General features: G+C 44.8%; 1 protein-coding gene across 1 annotated transcript in view; it reads right to left on the reverse strand.

The window, feature by feature from the left end:
- The window catches only part of PRKCH (protein kinase C eta), a 233,848-nt gene that overhangs the window by 20,557 nt on the left and 191,046 nt on the right, over positions 1-22,245 (reverse strand). Inside the window, exons 11-12 of the mRNA XM_055436882.2 lie at positions 2,569-2,707; positions 1,740-1,928 (exon numbers count right to left, since the gene is read on the reverse strand). Of these exons, the coding sequence (XP_055292857.1) occupies positions 1,740-1,928; positions 2,569-2,707 (328 nt within the window). The remainder of the gene's footprint in view (positions 1-1,739; positions 1,929-2,568; positions 2,708-22,245) is intronic.

The following is a 22,245-nucleotide window of genomic DNA, read 5'->3' on the forward strand; positions in this document are numbered from 1 at the left end:
AAACAACATGTCCTTAAAATGACACTAATTATATGACTAGAGATTTCCAGAGAGACAAGTCTCTCACCAACAAAGCTAGTATTTCCCGAATTTAGGTGTTTTTTTGTCTCCAATCACTGGAAGTGATATGATTTGAGCAAAGTAATTTTTATCCCATAGATATCCCCCAGAGAGAATGGATTAGTCTGATTTCCCCCTATTTGAAGAATATTCATCTTTATTCTCTATGTGCATATACTGGGGAATAATAACCTGATTTCCTAATAGGGTATTGACCCAAATTATGTTATTCTCTTATTACATGTTAACTTCTTTGTAACTTTATATTTTACTGGTATATTCGGGGTCTACAAGATATGTAAGACTGTAAGGACAACAGGTGATGTCATATACCTGGTAATAAACAATAAGAAAAAATTAGTTACATTCTGTACATTAAACAGGTCCCAGAATCAGAAGTGGAGAAGGAAGTGGCAACCCACTCCAGTGTTCCTGCCTGAAGAATCCCAGGGACGGGGGAGCCTGGTGGGCTGCTGTCTATGGGGTCGCACAGAGTCGGACACGACTGAAGTGACTTAGCAATAGCAGAATCAGAAGGTCATTGGCACATGGCAGGGCCCCTGATCAAAGCCCTGGAAGAATTTCTCTTTCTTGTTGGTTGTTCCTTCTTAATTTTTTTCTGGTTTTCTTCATCTGTATCTTTTAAAAGCTTTTTATTTTATATTGGAGCACAACTGATTAACAATGCTGTGATAGTTTCAGGTGGACAGCAAAGGGATTCAGCTGTCCATATAGATGTATCCATTCTCCCCCAAACTCCCTTCCCATCCAGGCTGCCACATAACATTTAACAGAGTTCCCTGTGGTACACTAGGATCTTGTTGGTTTATCCATTGTGTATATTACTTGTTACTTTCTTATTTTCCACATAAAAGCATCAAATCCACATTTCTTCCACACTTGAAAATTAGGCTTGATCACATTGCCTTAAATGCACAAAAGACAGACCTTTTCTACACGATATTCCACACTGCACCTAAACTGTGGGCCTGGCACCTGATTTGCACAGGGACAACATGGAAGCAAATGAGATCTTGCCCAAATCTGAAAAACCTCTCTTCTCCCCCAGCACTGCTGGAAAGGGCCCTTCATCCTGCTCCTTGGATGTTGCCAACAGAAACACAATCAGTACAGAAACAACTGGTAGAGCCATTTACATGACCCAACAGCCTCATACGTCCTGACTGGATGAAACAGGAGCATCATTTCACCTACACTGAAGCCACAAGTGGTAGAAATACTTGATATCTTGCCAATAATGCTATCAACGGCTATTATGTGTGCTCAGTTGCTCAGTCATGTCAGACTCTCTGCAACTGTAGCCCACCAGGATCCTCTGTCCATGGGATTCTCCTGGCAAGAATACTGAAGTGGGTTGCCATTTCCTCCTCCAGGGGGTCTTCTTGACTCAGGGATCAAACCTGCATCTCTTGTGTCTCCTGCATTGGCAGGCAGATTCTTTACCACTAGCGTCACCTGGGCAGTTGGCTCCAAAATAACTATTGCATAAGAGGACAAAAAAGCCTGAGAAAACTCTGGTTCTTTGATTCTATAGATTAAAACACACATTTCAGTTAGAGCTGGTAGGTGGTATCAACAAACAAACTTCAAACCCAAACAGCACACATAGCAAGCTGGTTTGCAATAGTTGGAAAGCTGGCTGAGTATGTCACACTTACAGATTTCAGGATCCCTGTGGCATCTTCATGCAGCCATGTAGGGTAGACCACTTCATCGTTCAGTATAGCCTCAAAGAGGTCATCTTCGTTCTCTGCCTCGAAGGGTGCATGGCCACACAACATCTCGTAGAGCAGCACGCCCATAGCCCACCAGTCCACTGCGGGCCCGTAGAGCATCTCCTGGAGGATCTGTGCAAAGGGGTGATGTGAGAGGAGCTATGTGCATCTGATGAACAAATGCGCTCTTAATGACTACAGAAAATGAAGGATTAGGAGCTGAAGTAAAGCAAGGTAATTTCCTGCACTGGCATGCATGTTTCAGTCCTGGGGTCAAATCAGAGGCCTTCTCATTCCGGTGGTCAAACATCTATGGTCTACTTAGGCCAAAGTAATAGTATACGCAGATCCAAACCAGAAAGCACTTCGGGACTACATCTGTGGAGGAGGAGGAGGAGATGGGCTCACTCACTCATATGGGGGCAATTCAAGAGCTTGTGGTTATTTCTGCTAAATGGGGCCGGGATCAAAGCTCTGCGTAGAGACAAAAAAGAAAATTAAATGGGCCAGGTGTAGAGTGCACTTTGTCCTCATTCAGGGCTAAACCCTGAAGCAACTGCAAAGTTTACAAAACTCTTTTGGACTTGAATTTGTACTGGGAGGAACCAAGGACATTTTCAGCCATCATTCACCCAAGGAGCCAGAGAGGAGTCTGGAGGTGTCAGCTTTCAATGCCGCCCAGAAGCTGCAGCGTCTGCTCGGCCTTGTCTTTCCCATGGAGCTGCTGGGGAATCTGGATTCCCAAAGCCGCTTAAGCAGTGAGCACACTCACCTCCGGAGCAATGTAGTCAGGTGTGCCGCAGAAGGTGGCCGTGGTAACCCCGTTGCAGATCCCCTCCTTGCACATCCCAAAATCTGCCAGTTTGCAGTGGCCCTCGTGGTCCAACAGTACGTTGTCCAGTTTCAGATCTCTGCAAGAAACACAGAGCAGCAAATATGGTGGGGCAGCCGGGCCCCAAACCATCTACCTGGCTGAGTTGGGTCACAAGATGGGGGGGTCACAAAGGCGGAAGAGCTTTCTGCACCCACCCTTCAAAGGGGACACACTTCTTTGTGTTATCTGGATAAGAGATTGAGATCTGCTCTCGAAATCTGCCTGGTGGTCCTGGATGATGGTTCCATCTGAATGAGCTAACCACGTATCAGAACACAGGCTGCCCATTAAAAACTGACAATGTGACTGCCAGGCTTCCCACTGACCTTCGATCCAGGAGACATCTGCCCACCCTACACCCTGTTCTGTGGCGTCTATCTTGGCCCACTGGCCTTCGCTCGGTGAAGTCCTAGAGCACGTGGCCACTGTGTAGCACACACTGTGACAGGCATCAGGAGCAAGATGATCCTTCTCCCTAAGGAACGCGCTGTGTGTTTGGGAGACAGATACTCACTAGCCTGTCAGCTCCACAGAGGAGGCATCAGATGCGTCTGGTTCACACTGTGCCTAGCACAGTGCACTCAATAGATCTTTGTCCAAAGTATTACACACAGATGAGTGTGTGTGTGCAGATACATAAATATGTGTGTACACATACACACATATACTGGGGGAAAGAGGGAAGAAGAATGAAGGGGGAGGGAGACAGAACCAACTGTTGCATAATACAAGCGGCATGAGAGAAGTAAGAACCACGTGCTGTGAGAGAAAAACAAGAAGGAACGATTAATTCCTATTAGTGGCAGGACAGAGGGGCAGTTCCACAGGAGAGGCAGAAATTGAGCTGGGTCTTCCAGCATGAGTCAGTCTTCCAGGTGGGGAAGCGGTATGAGACGGTCACTGTGGGCAGGTGGCCAGGGCAGCGCACAGAGCAAGAGCAGAGATGCAGGTGGGCTCAGGAACCCCATGTGGCGTAGGAGGACTCACATGGAAACACTGAGGCCATCAAAATGCCAGGGCTAGAAAGCAGAGTTAAGTCCATACTGTGAAGGGCCCTGCACACCACGCTAAGGAATTCAGATACTTAGATATTAGGCAAACGTGACCCACTGAAGCTCTCTGATTAAGTTCTCCAGCTGATGAGAAAAGATCAGTTAGAGCGAAGCTGAGAGAGTCCAGGGAAGAGATGTTAAGACCTGAACTAGGACGGTGGCAGATGGAATGGAAAGTAGCGATCAGTCAGCAGTGCTTTAGTGAAAACACTGTCAGGATTAAGGCTTGGTGACCACTTACAGGTAGATGAGGAGAAGCAGCAGCAGAACTGATGACTCCTGGGGTTCTGCCTTAGAGTCACTGGGTTAGTGGGGACATTAACGAGCAGGGAAAAGCAGAACAGGGTTTGTTTGGGTATAGCCCAGATACATAGAAACCTCAGATATTACAGTGTATGCAGAGCAAAACACTCATCCTCCCTCTCCTAACCTGGAGGAACAGAATCCAATCAAGGGAAGTGAGTTTCCAGCAGCAGAACTACTTGGTGAAAGGTACTGATGGAGGTAGGAACATGGGTCAAATGTCAATAAAACTGTCTGCAAATGAAAGGCAGTGCTCCTAAACACCCCCTCCCCGACATAGGCTTCTGGCACCAAGGCAAGCTGGGAAAGAGTCCCACACACCTACATCCCATTGTTGGCCTCTCAGTCTAGCCTTGGGGAGGATGAGGGGGGGGAGCGGCCCTGCCTACAGGGCAAAAACCTCTATCCTTTGATCTTTGAAGGAAAGATGTGCTCAGAGGCAACCACACTGGCTTAGCAGTGAAGGAGGCTGCCCAGCCAGCAGCGATGCTAGACGACCACCCTGACCTGGAGGTCTGCAGTCGACTGCCAGGTAGGAAGCTGCAGTAGCCGCGGCCTCCTGGGGCTGTGCTATGCAGAGTGATGGTGGCCCTCACTGGGCCTCTCCGCAGTGGGGGCTACTGACTGCTGCTCTGGGCCTTCGCATCCCCAGGGGGCTGTGTTGGGGCATTCATAGCTCTGTTTTCCCATGTCTTCCCATCTCCGCTCTGACAATAAAGGCCTGTTGGGCTGCTTGGCCCAAGGGAAGAGGCTGGTCTCCGTCCAGCCTGGGATCACATTGCGACTCGGGGGAGGCAGGTGATGACAGAACTGGCAAGACTGGTTTCCACACTGGGCCCTGGGTGTTGATGCGGCCGGACCACGTGGGACCTGCAGACAGGGGTCACTGGAAGCCACCCAGGGAGGAGAACCAAGTCCCGTTTTCTAGGAATCCCCAGATAGGCAAGATGAGAGCAGCAGCACTTTCTCAGGCCAGCCTCCACTCTGAGCTCATGCTCCAGGCGTCTCCTGGGTGACAGGTGGAGATACGTTGGGTGCCTGTGCAGCTACTTCAGCAATGTGAGGCTCCTCCACCTCTAAACCAGACTCGGCCCTGGCCCCTCAATCGGTCTCCTGCCCCTTTCCCTGGGCAGAATCCCACTTCCCACACAAGCTTTCAGTAGGCTCTGGTCTGTGGAAACCGTGTCCTCCTCCACTGCCCTCTCAACACACACACAGTTTGAGCAAGATTTATTAGCTCATATGAAGGCAGGATCCCAGAAGAACAGGTGTGTCTGCTGTCGGGGGGCGGGAAGGATTCTGGTCACGGCCTCTGCCAAGAGCATGGTCTCGGTCGTTCTAGAAGTGGTTTCAGACTCGAGGCCCTATCAGCGCCTGGTTGTCTGGCTCCTCTGGGGACTCATCAGTCCAAACACTGTCATCTCTAATCTCCGCCAGCCTTTTCTCATCTGTGGCTCCAGGAGGGATCAAGGCCTTAGGGGATCTGAGCCTCGGGGCTGGCTTTATCAGCACCATGTTCCAGCCCAGCAGTCCACATCTGTGTGGTCCTACACTCGAGACCTCTGACTCTCACACTGCCAGAAATGGTGACTGCATTTCTAAAATCTCCTGAAGCCACTGTGCCTGCTGAGAGCTCAGAAAGGATCTCCTTGGGTAGAAGAAGCAAGTGCTAACAGAAACCCACAATAGTCTAAAGAGCCGACCTGAGATTGCTCAAGAGAGCTTGTGACTAACGTCCCAGCTAAGAGGTTTGACTGCTTATTACTCAGCAGCTGTCACAGGTATCAGGACTTGTTTGGCGAGGGAAAAGCGCTTTGTCATCAGTTTCATACGCTGCCCATCACAGTGCCCTCTGCACAGAGAAGTCTTGGGACACGGCCCCGTTGCTCAGGACAAGGAACTGAGCAGCCCTAGGGATGTGACTTGGCCTGGTCATAGGATGCCCCAGGGCACAGAGGCCAGTTCTACATCTCAGTCCTGACTTTGTAGTCTCCTTTTAGGCATTTTCAGAACTGGACCAGCCTTGAGGGAAATGCCATTGCTGGTTTCATACCAAGTACTACCTAAGAGCCTGATGCTGGGAATGATTGAAGGCAGGAGGAGAAGGAGACGGCAGAGGATGACATGGTTGGATGGCATCACCGATTCAATGGACATGAGTTTGAGTAAGCTCCCGGAGTTCGTGATGGACAGGGAAGCCTGGTGTGCTACAGTCCATGGGGTCGCAAAGAGTCGGACACGATTGAGCAACTGAACTGAACTACCTAACAGGATAAAACTCTCAACTAGAAATAATAAGGGGGTTTGATTAAGAGCATAAGATAACCTGAGGATTCAGTTCTGCCCTTAGCCCAAATGTCTCAAACGTCCACTGTGAGGTCTGTGCTAATGTCCCCAGATAGTCAGCTCTGCCCCCAGAGCACCCAGTTCACAGCTCTATGACCGAAAACTTTCCCTGCATTCCAGAAGACTCTGTCTATACACCTGGCTCACCCCTTGGCTGGGGCTGATCCTTATTGCTCCCTAGCCTCAGCGCTCGCCTGGCACAAGATGCTGACCAAAGAGATAAACAGAGGCATTTTGGACGGGTCACAGTGAGCTGCACCAGCCAATTCAGCGCCTATTTTATTCTGGGGGGAAGGAATGAAGTTCCATTAACTTCACTGGGACACTTGTGCCAAAGTAATTAAACCTACAAAAATCCATGTGCTTTTCCTCTTAGAGAGAGATTCCAGGGGTGAAAGAAAGAACCCCGAAATATAATAAATTCAAATTCTTTGCTTTAGTGGAGCTAGGGAAAAGACACCACTTTAGAAGCAGCAATTATAAAGCAGAGAGGACCCAAGCATAATCTTTTCCCCTGGCTCACACGCATATGAAAGAGGAGAACACAGAGTCATTTGTGGCTATTGTCAGCTTCCACTCTATGGGTAAATAGCTATCTTAAACAAAAAAACCAAAGCAAAAAAAAAAAGTCACTCTTTGACTCCTGAATTGAATATGAAATAGGCAGAGAGGTCAGTTTTCAGCTTTGGACTTCCTCAGCCTCCCCAGCCAACATGTAAGTCAGCAGGACTCCACAATGAAGACTACAAGTTCATACAGGGCACAGGCTCAGATCCTAAAACACCAAATACACAATTATGGCCTCATCATTCATTAGCTTATTGAACAGTGGTATTTAATAGCTCTACCTTTGTTATGCAAGCACAGAGGGTAGAAAGAGTTATTTTATCCTCCCTGATGGTCTGAAAGGTACATTGTTCTTGCCGGGGTAATGAGGGTTACTTAAAATGCCCACAGTGGTTTCAGAGAGGATTCTGAAGTGGTTGAAAACAAAGGAAATTCAGAAATTGTATTTGTTTTGTTTCCACCATGAGCTATTCTGAGAGTCATAAAACAGAATGACAGGAGTCTTACTGCTTAGATCTCTGGACTCAGTTATGCTTCCAAAAGAAATAAAGAACAGTGAGTTGAGACTGGCTCCTTGAACAACAATGCATCTAAGAGGCTATTCAGAAGCTATTTTTAATGTATCTTAAAAATTTTTATCATGGAACATTTCAAACTTATATGGAAGTATAGTGAACAACATAACGACTCCTGTAGTGATCACACAGCAAAAACAGCTATCACTGCCCAATCGTGTTTCAACTGTACTTCTACTCCCTTCTTGACCCATCTTTTTTGTCGGATCTGGAAGCAAATCCAAAATATGAAATCGTCTCATCTATACATATTTTAACATCTAAATCTAAAAGACTGTTTCTTTAGATAAAGTACAACTTTGCTATTAGTTTTCCTAAAATATACAGTCAATATACTATTTTAAGTATATAGCTCTTTGTCTGTTTGCTTATTTGGGGGGGGTGTGTGTGTGTGTGTCTGGAGAACCTGAAAAAACCTTCTGTGGATGATGATGATGATAACAAAACAACAACGATTAGTGTCAGTAGTAACATACGCTGAGTGTTCACTAAATGCTAAGTGCTTCACCACATTCTTATTTTACCTTCAGAACAACCCTATGAAGTAAGGTCTACATCAACATCATTCAGTGATACAGGGATAAAGTCAGCATTTGAATTCAGTTCTGCTCACCTCCCTCTAAGGCCTGGGCTCTAAACCCAGCATGTAGGCATCCTCTATTCCATACAGTGCTACTGTGTCACTGGCTAATTCTCCTAGTAGGCTGTTTCCTGAGAGAATTTCATCAATTGAAACAAGAACCATCTGAAAACCAACAAATATCCTGAGACTGATTTGCCAAATAATGTGTCACATTTTTGTGATACATTATTAAATGCATAATCAAAATTCTAAAAAAATAAATTTTTTGTTTGGGTCTTAACTTTTGCATGGAGGAGTTGATTGGATTTCACATAATCCTTGAAGGTACAGGAGTAGGGGAACACATAGCAAATCTCTTTCTAGTTGTCAAATACTACGATGATAACTCTAAGGATAACTTTTCTAAGGAAGAAAAGCTGACATGTAGGCAAGAGTTAAGAGGTGGCATTTGCCAAGACAGTGAATTTGGATTATGATCTTAGTCTCAAAACAAAACCATTTAGGGTTAGTTTGTGTTTTAAATATCTGGGTTTATATAAACCTGACAGTGTTTTGAAGCAGGGCCAATTGTATTAAATTGGTAAAAGAATTCTAAAACGTCACTGAAAAAGCAAAAGCCTAAAATGTGGTTTTATCACATGTCATAGCAATGCCATTTGTGTGCTCCCTAACAGAAGACATTCAGCCATTCATTCATCCAACAAATCTCTGGGTACCATCCATGAGCCAGGCAATATGCGAGGGGCTCGGAAGATTAAAGGAGACAGGAAAGAGCAGGAGCCTCATACAGCAGGGTCCAGTGAGGATTTCAGTCTTTGGTCCAAGAGGGGAAAAAAAACCAAAACACTGAAAGGTCTTACACAGGAGAAGGATGGCATTAATCTGATTTTATAACAAGCCCCTAGAGCCACAAGGAAAACAGGTCAGAGGGGAAGAGACAGAACATTAAGAAACCAGTTGGGAAGCTGCTGGAGTATTCAGAGAAGAGCTGATGGTGGTCTGGACCAGCGTGGGGCAGTAATGTAAACAGAACTAGACAGACGGAGAACTACCAGGGGAAGAAAGTAATAGGATTTAGTAATGGAAGGATGTAGCAGGTAAAAAAAGAAGAACGTATGAGCATGTTCTGGCTCAAAGAATTTATTTTGGACATATTGAGGTATTTTTTAGACATCTGAGTAGACATGTTTAATGGGCAGCTGAATATACACTGCTGGAGCTTAGATGAAAGGCCAGGCCAGGGATAGAAAATGACGAGTCATTAGTTGGGTGTGGATGAGTTCACCTGGGGAGAGAGAATGGAATGGAAAGGCAAAGGCTTGGGATGAAGCTTTGGAAAAATCATCCCGAGGATAACACCCCTGGTCACTTTCACACTCAGACCACAAACACTCTTTTGTTCAGTCACGCAGTTGTGTTCGACGCTTTGCGACCATGGACTACAGCCTGCCAGGTTTCCCTGTCCTTCACTATCTCCCTGAGCCTGCTCAAACTCATGTCCATTGAGTCGATGATGCCATTCAACCATCTCATCCTCTGTCGCCTCCTTCTCCTCCTGTCCGCAATCTTTTCCAGCATCAGGATCTTTTCCAGTGAGATAAATTACAGTCAGAGTGGGCAGCACAACTGAGTACCAGGAAGGAAAGATCCAACTCTTTTGCCTTCAATGAACCATATGGAATCCAGTTAAGATTTACAAGACTTAGAAAATGTTTCCCTTTCACATTAAAAACCATTTCTTGAATTCTTTCTAGGTTAAACTCTCAACCTCTGCTACGTGAAGGGATCCTTTGGGGAATGTAGATTTAGGTCTTTTACTTTACAGAGATGTTTGTTGCTGTATTGTGCATAACAGAGCAAATTTTGGAAGCAAGCTAAATTATTTATTAAGAGGGGAACAGCTAAATAAATTATGGTATATCCATGACAGAATTTTATGAAGGCTATTAAAATTGTATGAGGTATAATGAAGGACAAACAGACACAGGAAAATGTTTATGACAGAAATTTTGTCTTTTGAAAATGACTTCTTTTGTGATTATACAAGTACTATTTCCATTACCTTAAATTCCATCATTCCTGAAAAAAATTATGGAGAAAACAAGAATAGGTTTATAGTGATACAATCTTTTCTTAATGTTACACTAACAAATGTTATGAAGTAACTTGCTTTTCTCACTTAATGAACTTTTGGACATATTTCTATATCCTGTAGATCTGCCTCATTCTTTGCAATAGTTACATAAAATTCCATTATAAAGATGTTCCATAATTTAATTAGGTCCTTCTCCATAAACGTGTAGATTGTTTATAATTGCTTGCATCTTTAAACACATTACTCCATGTGTCCATGGAGTAATGAACATTATTTGCACTCTTGTAGGAGGGTTACATTTTTAGAAGTGGAAATGCTGTGTTAAAGTGTACAAATGTTTAAAATTGAAACAGACGTTGAGTAACTGCCCTCTAAAAAGCTGGCACCAACTTATACTCCCACCAATAGTGTACAAGAGCATCCATTTACCTTCCTTATTCAAGTTAGATGTAATCACCCTTCTATCCTTGCCAATTTGCTAGGGGAAAATGATCTCACTGTTTTACCTTCATTTCTTGATTACTGAGATTAAACTTAAAAAAAAATCTATATGGTTAATGACCATTTGTATTTCTTCTGTCTGTTGCCTAGTTACAAGTTTTACCTGTTTTAAAATTTGAGTTACTTTTTGGACCATATTGTAGAGATTCATTACACATAATGGACAGCAGTAATTTGTTATATTGGTTGCAAATATTATTGTTCAGCTTGTTTTGTTTATGATAACTTTCATGTTTTTATATAATCAAATCTATCAGTCCTTTTATAGCTGCTGGGTTTCATGACTTATTTACAGGATGATACAATTCTAAATGAAAAAGCAGAACACAAAATTGTACTTTCAATATTCTCTTAATTATGTTACAACTGTTGGAGAGGGAAGGAAGAAAGACAGGAGGGAAAAGAGAGAGTTGGGAAAAGTTAAAAGATTACATGTCTAGGTGATATGTTCATGAATGATTTTTTCTTTTTTGTACTTTCTAAATTTTTTGTAGGAATTACGTATTACTTTGATAACCAGGAAAAAGTCATAAGATATGTATTTATATATTTTGGCTTTAATCCTTTTCTTTAGTCTCTCTACTCTTCAGGCTGTAATTCCCAAGGAAGATGTGTAGGACAAGTGATCTACTGGTAGGAATGGAAACGATTTATTCTGGAAACCAGGTTGCTACAGCATGTTGAAAAAAATCACCTTACTTCCTTAGGGAACGTGAACATTTGTGGACTCAGCATTCTGACCTGTTGTCATAAGCTCATTTTTTTTAACCAATGAAATTATTTAAAGTGTCTCACATGTACGTAATTATCATGAATGGTATTGATATTTTCAAATGCTCCATGATATGTCCCTAAAGTCTTAACCAACTTAAATATGAAAATGAGGCCCCTGCTAAATGAAGCAACATTCTGAATTATTAAATGAGGTCCCCATGCCATTTATCCTCATAAAGTGACATTTTAGCTGGTGTTTGTGAGGCTGATCTATTGCAACACTGGCTTAAGAACTAATATATGAAGCATGAACATTCATCATTATGAGAGTGAATATAAAATAGCTTATTTTCTAGTGAATGAAAAACAGTAAAACAATTTCCAACCAGAAAATGTTAGAAAATGTTAGAAGCTCCTTTGTGGCTCTTTTCCCCCTACCTTTTCATATTTCTTCCCAACAGCTACTTGAGATGTGAAATAATCACAAAAAAGGACTCTGTGGCAAGGCTAGCTATTACAGGGCCCTTTAAAACAGGGCCAGAGACTCACAGACGAACCCCCCCAGGCCAGGTGCTGGGCTCCATCCAGCTCTGTTGTTTGGTGCACTTGATACACAGGCAGCTTGTTTCCACCATCACCCCTGTGTTCACACAGGACCAACCTGTGCAAAGGGACTGAGAAATTTCCCCCTGCCTTGTCTGACAGTAAGAAAAAAAAAAAAAAGAAGCACAAAGAAAACACTTGCTGACTCTCTGGACAAATGCAAGAGGCAGTGAGTTTGGCTAATGTCCACCTTGTGTGGATCCCACACCTCCTGAGGACCATCAAATGAATGAGGTATCAAACTGGCAGTTGAGCCCTCCACATTTTTTTTTTTTCATTCCACTTTCCCCTACACTTCCAGGAGGGTTGGAATTCCCTGGCTGAAGCAGCACAAATTTATTTAGGAGCTCCTTACAGTACTTTTATTTTATAGTTGCCAAGAAAACACTCTCACTGATCCTTCTTGTCAAAACACTTCCTACAAGATGCCTGGCAGCATCCCGTGGGACAGCAGGAGGCAGAGCGGAGGGCTTGGGACAAAGACACCAAGGAGATGACAGCCCCTCGGTGGCCAGGGACCTTCTGGCCATTGGGCCTAACTCCAACAGAGAAGAGATGCTAGGTACAACGTCATACCTGGACTTGATGATTCAGGGGAAACAAAGTGATCAACAAGCTGAATCCTCCTTTAATGACACAGGCCCCCCACTGCAGAGAGCCAAGTGCAACTGACCCATGGAAAACCACTTGCCAGGGCAGCCTGACTTCCCAACCACAGAAATAAAACAAGGAAATAAAGGTTCTCCAGCTTCAAGATCACCAATAGCATCAGCGAGTCATGGGGATTCTGAGAGCCTGCAAGCTGGGGTCAGGGTAGGCAGGCAGAAGCTCCTCACTGGCTGGCTACTTGCAGGGCATGTGCACAAAGATGAGGATTGAAAGATTTCCAATAAGGAGGAATCAGAGCACGGCTCCCTCCTAAGCAGGAGGGGTCTAAGGACAATTGGGGCAGCTGTGGACCGGATGGAGACCCTGGTTGACAGATCCTACTAGGTTTATGTTGGACACACAGCACCAATACCAACAAACAGCCTCATAGAGTGCAACTCTGTTAACATTACAGGGCACATGGAAACGCCAGCTGTGGTTGCTGCCATCATTGCTGGAGACAATGGAGACAGTGTAAATAAGGGACAATGAGAATCCTAACCTGTCCAGCTGTGACTCCTAGCTCCCTCAAAGGAAACCCAGGGCCCTTCTGACTAATGGGACTAGATCCTGTCACTGAGGCAGTTCCCTGAAGAGAGTCCACTGAGAAGAGATAGTAATGTCCTTCCTTTGCCAGGGTTACCACCTGGGGTGAATAAGTAGCAAGAGTTGTTGCAGTGGATGCTGAAGGAACGTGCAGCCTTGGAGAATATATGAAGGGGACATGGGTACTACTGGGAGGGGGTAATGACGAATAGTTAATGGCAGGAAGGAGTAGAGTTTATAGCCCCAACCCAGGAAGGGATATGCTTGGCAAATGGCTAAACACAAACCTTTGCCAGCATTAGTAATACCTTACACAACAGCAATTTCAGAGGGGAGGGGCGGGGAGGGGAGATGGAAGGAGACCATGGCTGACTTGAACCGGAACTTTCAGCCTCACCTACAGGTCTCATACAGTTACCTGCTCTCCCTATCCGAGAAGAAACCTGAGCCATCTAAACGGAAGTCTCTGAAAAGCCCAAGGACACCTGGAGTTCAGAGCCACTCCCAGGTCCTAAGAATGCAATGGAAACCTCACATCTTAGTTCTGGCTTATACTCGGTACTGCTTTGTCTTCTAATTCTGTTTTGCACAAAAAGTCTTGCTTTCCCCAATCAGATTACAAACTCCAAGAGTAGGCCTGGAATATTCCACAGGTCATTTCCAGACTACTGATCACAAGCTGGATGCGGGGCAGCAACACACATCTGAGTTCCTTTCTAAGAAGGAACTTTACTGGTTTCCTCCTAATGCTATGCATATCAGAGCAAAATGTACAAAGCATCAAAATTTCTTCTAAGACATTACCTTTGGGAGAAATCATTGCTACTTCCTCAACACCTACCCTATCCGTTCCCAGGACTTAGTCTTGAAACCAAAGAGCCCATGTTTTTCAAGAAACCATGTATATTGTTCACTTTGGAATATGTGAGCACTTATATGTGGAGATGCTGCCCAAAGACTCCCCAATTTTATGTAGTAATATTCTTTTTAATTGAACAAACTCCAGAAGATAGTGAATGATAGGGAAGCCTGGCATGCTGGAGTCCATGGGGTCACAGAGAGTCAGACACAACAACAATTCTTCTTATTAATCTGTTAAATGCATAAGTGAGAATCATGATAACTTTCTATGATCTTAAAAATCAACAGAATTCACAAATCAGGAGGAAAAGTATTTTTAGCTTGTACATCTTAGTTTTGCTTTGGAAAATATCACCTAACTTGCAAGCAAAAGTAGCAGATGAACACACCTTTTGAGAGGAGATTAACATTCTTCTTGCCTGAATGCTGGACTAATCTTGATCCAATAAATATAGGCTATTTCAGTTTGGTCACTTTCCCAGCACCTCAGTTTCTCTGTTAAAACACTGTTAAGGTCACAAGGTGATCAAACAGACCCTAACCCCGGATTTCACTTCGTAAGTAACCCATACCACAGCATTATACATGCCTCTATGTATATTAAAAAAGCTGTCTAAAGATCTTTTGCAAATATAAAGTCTCATGCAGCAATAACTATTTTCTGAAAGTGAAAGTCGCTCAGTTGCATCCAATTCTTTGTGACCCCATGGACTATACAGTCCATGGAAGTCTCCAGGCCAGAATACTGGAGTGAGTAGCCTATCCCTTCTCCAGTGGATCTTCCCAACCCAGGAATCAAACCGGGTCTCCTGGATTGCAGGACGATTCTTTACCAACTGCTGCTGCTGCTGCTAAGTCACTTTAGTCGTGTCCGACTCTGTGTGACCCCATAGACGGCAGCCCACCAGGCTCCCCCGTCCCTGGGATTCTCCAGGCAAGAACACTGGAGTGGCTTGCCATTGCCTTCACCGTCTTTACCAACTGAGTTATTTCTAATCCTCCTGTGGGGCATATTTGACATTTCCTAGGGAACCATAGTTCATGCTGATGATTTGATAACAATCCAGAGTGACCAGTTCTGGAGACAGAGCAAACCAGGACTTGTGGCCAAGAATGACAGATAGTCAGAGGCCAAGTGTGAGTTCTCAACTATGCCCTTATGAGCAATACCCCCATTTACCTCTCTCAGTCTGCTTCCTTCCCCTTCCCCCAGGTAACCTTGGGGAGGTCATTCAGCCAACTTTTGCCTGCCTATTTCCAAGAGGTAGTGTAATGTGTGGTTAAGGGACTCTGGAGCCAGGCATCCTGGGCTGGAGTCTTGGCCCTGTTCTCTACCAGCTGTGTGATCTTGGGCCAGTTACTTAACCATCATGTTTATTTCCTTATTGTGAAATGCAGATAACAGCAGTTCCTGCCTTATGGGAATTATGAATTTTTAGTATGCATTGCTTAAAACAGTGCCCACAAAGCATTGAAGCGCTATGAAAGCATTAGTTATTATTTCCTCATCAACCAAAAAACCAGATAACAGATCACAGCATGGCCTATTACTTCAGATTTTTATGGGAATCAAAAATAATAGAGTATACACAGACATTTTAAATTCTAAGTAACTACTGTAAGCTTCTGAGTTTGGGGCAGAGAAGTCTATTATATCATTAAGTGACACACCTGGCTTATAAATGGCTCTGCAGGGAAGAGATCAAGAAGTCAAAGCAGGTTGCCTTGCGGTGCCCCCGCCCGGCGCCAACAACCAGCAAAATGTCTCAAGAACTGGCACAACCTCATCATCCAACACTTTTGTCTCCTTTGCACATCTTTGCTGAGACCACATTCTGAAAGACTAAGATGCTCTGTTTGGTATCAGCAGCCCCACCCAGCACAGCAGGAAAAGATTGGTTTAAGTTCATGTACCAGCCAGTTCAGTACAGGTACAGTTCGCTACTGTACCATTTTTTTAAATACATGTTTCAATGCTATTCTCTCAAATCATCCCACCCTTGCCTTCTCCCACAGAGTCCAAAAGACTGTTCTTTACATCTGTGTCTCTTTTGCTGTCTTGCGTATAGGGTCATCATTACCATCTTTCAAAATTCCATATATATGTGTTAATATACTGTATTCATGTTTTTCTTTCTGACTTACTTTACTCTGTATAATAGGCTCCAGTTTCATCCACCTCATAAGAACTGATTCAAATGTGTTCTTTTTAATTGCTAAGTAGTATTCCATTGTGTATATGTACCACAGCTTTCTTATCCATTCGTCTGCCGATGGACATCTAGGTTGCTTCCATGTCCTGGCTATTGTAAACAGTGCTGCAGTGAACATTGGAGTACATGTGTCTCTTTCAATTCCGGTTTCCTCAGTGTGTATGCCCAGCAGTGGGATTGCTGGGTCATATGGGAATTCTATTTCCAGTTTTTTTCCTTAAAAAGCTATACCATTCTTATAAGCAGTATGTACATGAGTGTGTACTCAATCAAGTCCAACTTTTTGCAACCCTATGGATTGCAGACCATCAGACTCCTCTGTTCATGTGATTCTCCTGACAAAAATACTGGAGTGGGTCGCCATTTCCTCCTCCAGGGGAGCTCCCCCACCCAGGGACTGAACCCCAGTCTCCTGTGTCTCCTGCATTGACAGGTAAGAGTCTTTACCACTGTGTTACCGGAGAAGCTCTTTAGGCAGTGTAAGCTGGAGGAGAAGAAAGTCACTAGATCCTACTGTTGCTATCAGTAACATCACTGTGAAAGTGTTAGTCACTCAATCGCGTTCGACTCTTTGAGACCTCATGGACTGTAGCCAGCCAGGATCCTCTGTCCATGGAATTCTCCAGGCAAGAATACTGGAGTGGGTAGCCATTCCCTTCTCCAGGGATCAAACCTGGGTCTCTGGCATTACAGGCAGATTCTTTACCGTCTGAGCCACCAGGTAAGCCTCACCATCACTGTGGCTGGGGACATTTATTTCCTTTCTGGAGAACTGACATGAGATCCACACCTCACAATGCAATCAAATAAAACTCCTCCTCATCTTCTACCCTCTCCCTGCCTCATTATTTGGGACATACACCCAATCATGGAGATGGGCCTCATACATGCAACGAAGTGATAAAACCCAGACATCACTAGGCCACTTGTAGTAACTGTTCACTGTTAAAACAACAGGATGATAAATGAAAGTATCTTTTCAGTGTATCCAAGTCTCTTTTTTTGTCACGTGTTTTCACAAATGAGTAGTCAACTCCAAGTACCATGCTTACACTGAAGCATTTCTATCAAGGCCACTGCACTGGTGTTCACCTTCCTTTAACCACAAAGGTCACAGGTATTTAAGGGAAGGGGTGGGCAGAGAGTTCAGTTCAGTTCAGTTCAGTTGCTCAGTCGTGTCCGACTCTCCGCGACCCCGTGAATCACAGCACGCCAGGCCTCCCTATCCATCACCAACTCCCGGAGTACACTCAAACTCATGTCCACAGAGTCGGTGATGCCATCCAGCCATCTCATTCTCGGTCGTCCCCTTCTCCTCCCGCCCCCAACCTTTCCCAGCATCAGAGTCTTTTCCAGTGAGTCAACTCGTCGCATGAGGTGGCCAAAGTATTGCAGTTTCAGCTTTAGCATCAGTCCTTCCAATGAACACCCAGGATTGATCTCCTCTAGAATGGACTGGTTGGATCTCCTTGCAGTATAAGGGATTCTCAAGAGTCTTCTCCAACACCACAGTTCAAAAGCATCGATTCTTCGGCGATCAGCTTTCTTCACAGTCCAACTCTCACATCCATACATGACCACGGGAAAAACCATAGCCTTGACTAGACGGACCTTTGTTGGCAAAGTAATGTCTCTGCTTTTTAATATACTATCAAGGTTGGTCATAACTTTCCTTCCAAGGAGTAAGCGTCTTTTAATTTCATGGCTGCAATCAGCATCTACAGTGATTTTGGAGCCCCAAAAAATAAAGTCTGACACTGTTTCCACTGTTTTTCCATCTATTTCCCATGAAGTGATGGGACCAGATGCCATGATCTTTGTTTTCTGAATGTTGAGCTTCAAGCCAACCTTTTCACTCTCCTCTTTCACAGCAGAGAGTACAAGTTCCAAAATCTTGCCGTGGGCTGCTGTTTTTTTATGGTTCTTGTTTCCCAACCATATATGACCTCCAAGGAGGTGCCTCCTGGTTTTTTCTATCTTTGTATTTTTTAGTTCCCCTTGGTGCCTAATACAGTGCTTTGCACCTCCTGGGCCCTTAATAAATGGCTGATATTCTGAGGAGCCTGCCCCCTCTGCTATCTGGTGTCAATTTGGTTCTGAGACCCCAGTGAAGCTGGATTAAGGGAGGCAGAGGCGGGAGACTCCTAGGAAAGTGGTTGATTCTGGTTTGTGCTGACACTCTGGCACGTCTCTGGGATCTCTGGAGCAAACGGGAAGCTGCCATTGCCTGCTGCGGTCCTGTCCTGGGGGTGACCTAGGACCAGGACGGCACCCCAGGAAGCTTTGGGGCTCTGAACACACTTTCAAGTCTACCCCACTCCAGACAGGAATCCTTCCTGACCCGTTTAGAACCAAACCAATTCCAACCAAGAGATATCAGAAAGGAAAACTGCCCGTGCTTGGTGACTGCCTGTGACGTCTGGCTGACATGTGAGAGCAACCTTTGTTCCTGTGCAAGGAGGATATTAAGTTGACTGACTAAACAGGGTGTATGTGAATCTAACTGGCCATCAGAGGACACAGTGAACCTGGGAGTGGTTTCTGACATTGAGACAGTAGTTGTGAGCCGAGAGCACAGGGAGTCAGGCCCTCTGGCTGAGATCCACTGGGCAGCGTTGGGGAGGGGAAGGGGGGTCGGTGTGCAGGCTGGCATCTGGGCACACCAGAACCTTCTGATGGACATGCATCCTACCCTCTCCTCAGAGGCAGCACAGGGGTCAGGCGGTCAAGCTGGAAGGGAGGTACTACCTGGTGCACTGTCTGATCAGTCAGTCAAGGGACAGGGACATTTGTCTCAAGTCAGAAAGCAAGGTTTCTTGTCTCAGCTCTGCCACCTCTCTGGGCCTCAGTTTCTTCATCTGTAAAACAATGGAATGGGACTGGACGACACCTTCTCTCCACTGTTAACATCCAATTAAACACATCCAATGAAAATTACACCTCCTTATATTTAGAATTGGATGCCTTCTTTGCACCACACTGCCACAGGCTCTATCCAAGCCATCTCTTGGATCACTGCATTTCCTTATTGGTCTCTTTCTCCTTTTCAATCCTCCATTCTCCATGCTCTGCCAGTTACTTTTTGGAATGACGATTCTGATCTTGTCCCTTGAACACCTGAATTTACGAGGTTCCCGTTGGCTGTAGCTCTGCCTCTGGCCTCTGCCAGCCCTGCCAGTCTTGCTTCCTCCCTACACTGTCCCCTGCCTGCTTTTCATTCCCCGGTGAGCAACATGCTCTCTGGTGGACAAATGCTCTCTGGGCCTAAAGCAGTGATGCTCAATGTGTGGTCTGGGGACTGGTACTCACCTGCAAACTGCTACTGGCCCATAGTGAAGTAGAAAATGAATGCATGAGGTAGCAAGGAAGTAAGCAGAAATCTTGAGAGTCAGCATGTATTTAGTAGACACTTTTACAACTATTTGACAGTAATTTTATGCCTGCTCAATCTAATAAAAATTTGGGCTTCTATGAATGTTTTCTTTTAAAGTTCATTTTTCTTATAAAATGAATAAAATAATAAAAACTTTATTACATTTTATACAAGCTTTGGTCTAAATGGATTGGAAAGGAAGAAAATCCACTGGTTTACCACTGCAGAGAGTTTGAGGAGCTCTGGCCAGCATCCTTCCCTCCCCTCTACCAGGCTGGTTTGACAACGGCAGTCTCACTAAAGGCTCTGTGTCTCAGAAACCTCCTGTGTCCCTTCTTTGGACAAGCATTGTGTCTCTCCTCCATGCTCCGTGGGAATTTGGTGCATACTTCTAATTATAGCATTGATTGCACTGACTGTAATCACTGGTTTCCCTGTAGGTCTTTCCCATGCTTATTTCAGCTCTCTAACCTCAGAGCAAAGGGCCTGGCACAGGGCTGCATGGACGATTATGTGCTGGTTGAACTGAACAAGCCCTTAGTTTTTTACCTTGAACTCTGGTTACATTCCCTTTATCTATATACACCTTGAATATAAAATTCTTCTGGCCAGTGACTCTCCGTCCAATGCCTAGCTAGTGTTCTGTGTATCATGGGTGCTTAGGAAATGAGGAAGAAATGACAGGAAATGTTATCTGTATCTGGGGTTGACTTCTTTGTGCCATCGAGCCAGTTGTACTCAATCCTCTGGCTCTCAATCTAGTCCTAGAGCTAATATAAGAGAGCTGGGCTTGTAGGTACAACAACCCATGACTAATGTGTGTGCCTAGTGATTAAACATCCTTACAACAGTGTGGTATTATAGCCAGACAAGACAAATCACCTCTGTACATTCTGCATAAAATTAAAAGGTCACTCCAGGAAGAAAAAGAATAATGAGATTCCTGAAGTCTTTCATCAAGTTGAAAAACTCATCTAATTTTTTTTAAGGCATCTCATGGAAAACTCCAAAACCAGAAGGGATGGAATATTACAGAACAATTAACTTTAAAATCTCAAAATCCTTTAAGCCTGAACTAAAGAACACAATTCCCACGGTATAGTGCTACTCTCCTTTTGAAAGCTGATAAATCCCATGTTTATTTGGGATTCACTGGGAACCAGTGGTTCCCTGCGTTTTCCAGAGAAGGCAGTTTGAGAACACATTTCCTAAACCTCAGTGGGATTCTACACTTACACTTTCTCTTTGAAGCCATGGAAAAATTCTCCTCTCTGCTTCCAAGATCTTTCTCTTAAAATGGTATTTCAATCAGCTGCCCACTTTCAGGATGTAGGTTACAAAATCATCCCAAGGCTTCATGAGGGCTTCTGAAGCCAGGGACCCTAGGTTCACGTATGGTCAAGAACCAAACAAAACAAGCCTCAGGAACAAGACAAGTGATTTTTTCCCCCAATTAGAGAAGGAACTCTTCCTCATTCAAATTGAAAACAGAGAAGCAGTTGATGAAAGAAAAATCATCAACATTTAAGATCTAAGTGATTATTCTGAAAATAGAACATTCTGACCAACTGATGTAGGTAATGTACAGAGTTCCACCCACTCTGAGGAACTCCAGTTTCACTCTGAGTTTCATGACCATTCGCAACAATGTTTTATCTGCCTATGGGGCCTGGGTCCCCCCAAGTTCACAGATGTGAACTTTCGGAACTTTTAGTCTGGGTTTTGTGAATACCTTTCCGGCCAGGAAGGCAGTGCTATCGCTCCTCATGTATCTTTCCACCATGCAAACAAGGTCATGAGTGCTGGGAGGCAGCAAGGACAGGTCTGCGTGGGCAGAGACTCATCGCCAAGTCAGGGCTTTGCTTTCTCTTCTGCAAAAAGCATTTGTACCATCTTGTGGGTACACGTGGGGTAGGCTGTGAGCTCTGCTCTCATCTGCGGTGACAGATGAGACAGCCTCCAAGCCATGGCTCTGGGAATGCCTTCTCCTCTCTGCATGGCTCAGGAGGCGAGGAGCTTCCTCTGCCTTGCCGGGCCCTCAGTGGTCAGGACTCAGGGCCACCAGAGAGGTTCTGCCTGTTCTGGTCTGGGAGCGCCCCTGGCAACTCCTACCTTCTAGCTGGCCGGAGCCAAATGTGACAGGGGTGAGTGGCCTGAGAGTCATGGGGGTCAGCTCTGGAGTGAGCACTTCAGAGACATCTCTTCACTCTGAACGATGCTCACCTGCCCAGTTCTGGTCTTCGGCAAGCAGAGCCACAGGTCTGATGACGCTGCATCCTAAAGAGGTGAAGACTCTTAACTAGCCCATTGCCCAGGATCCCGTGGGATATGTGAGAAGGAAAAACTAAGGGGTATTATTTGCAGAGGCTACACCTGAGTCCTTAAACCAAATAAGTTGAGAGCTCACTGAGCTGGGACTACTTTGTTAGGTAAATTTCAAGACAACTGAACTCAGTCTTCCTTAAGTCTCTAACCACTCCTAAGTATCTCCCTTCTGGGCTCCTCCTCCACCCTCCCTTGAAGGGTGGGCGGTTCCCTGAGGTTCTGTTCTTGGCCCTTGCCTGGGTCTATTTCCAGCACAGATGCTAGACCATA

Source organism: Moschus berezovskii, chromosome 9 (assembly GCF_049115385.1).
Source record: "Moschus berezovskii isolate FMDL1 chromosome 9, NW_MosBer_1.0, whole genome shotgun sequence".
Taxonomy (NCBI): domain Eukaryota; kingdom Metazoa; phylum Chordata; class Mammalia; order Artiodactyla; family Moschidae; genus Moschus; species Moschus berezovskii.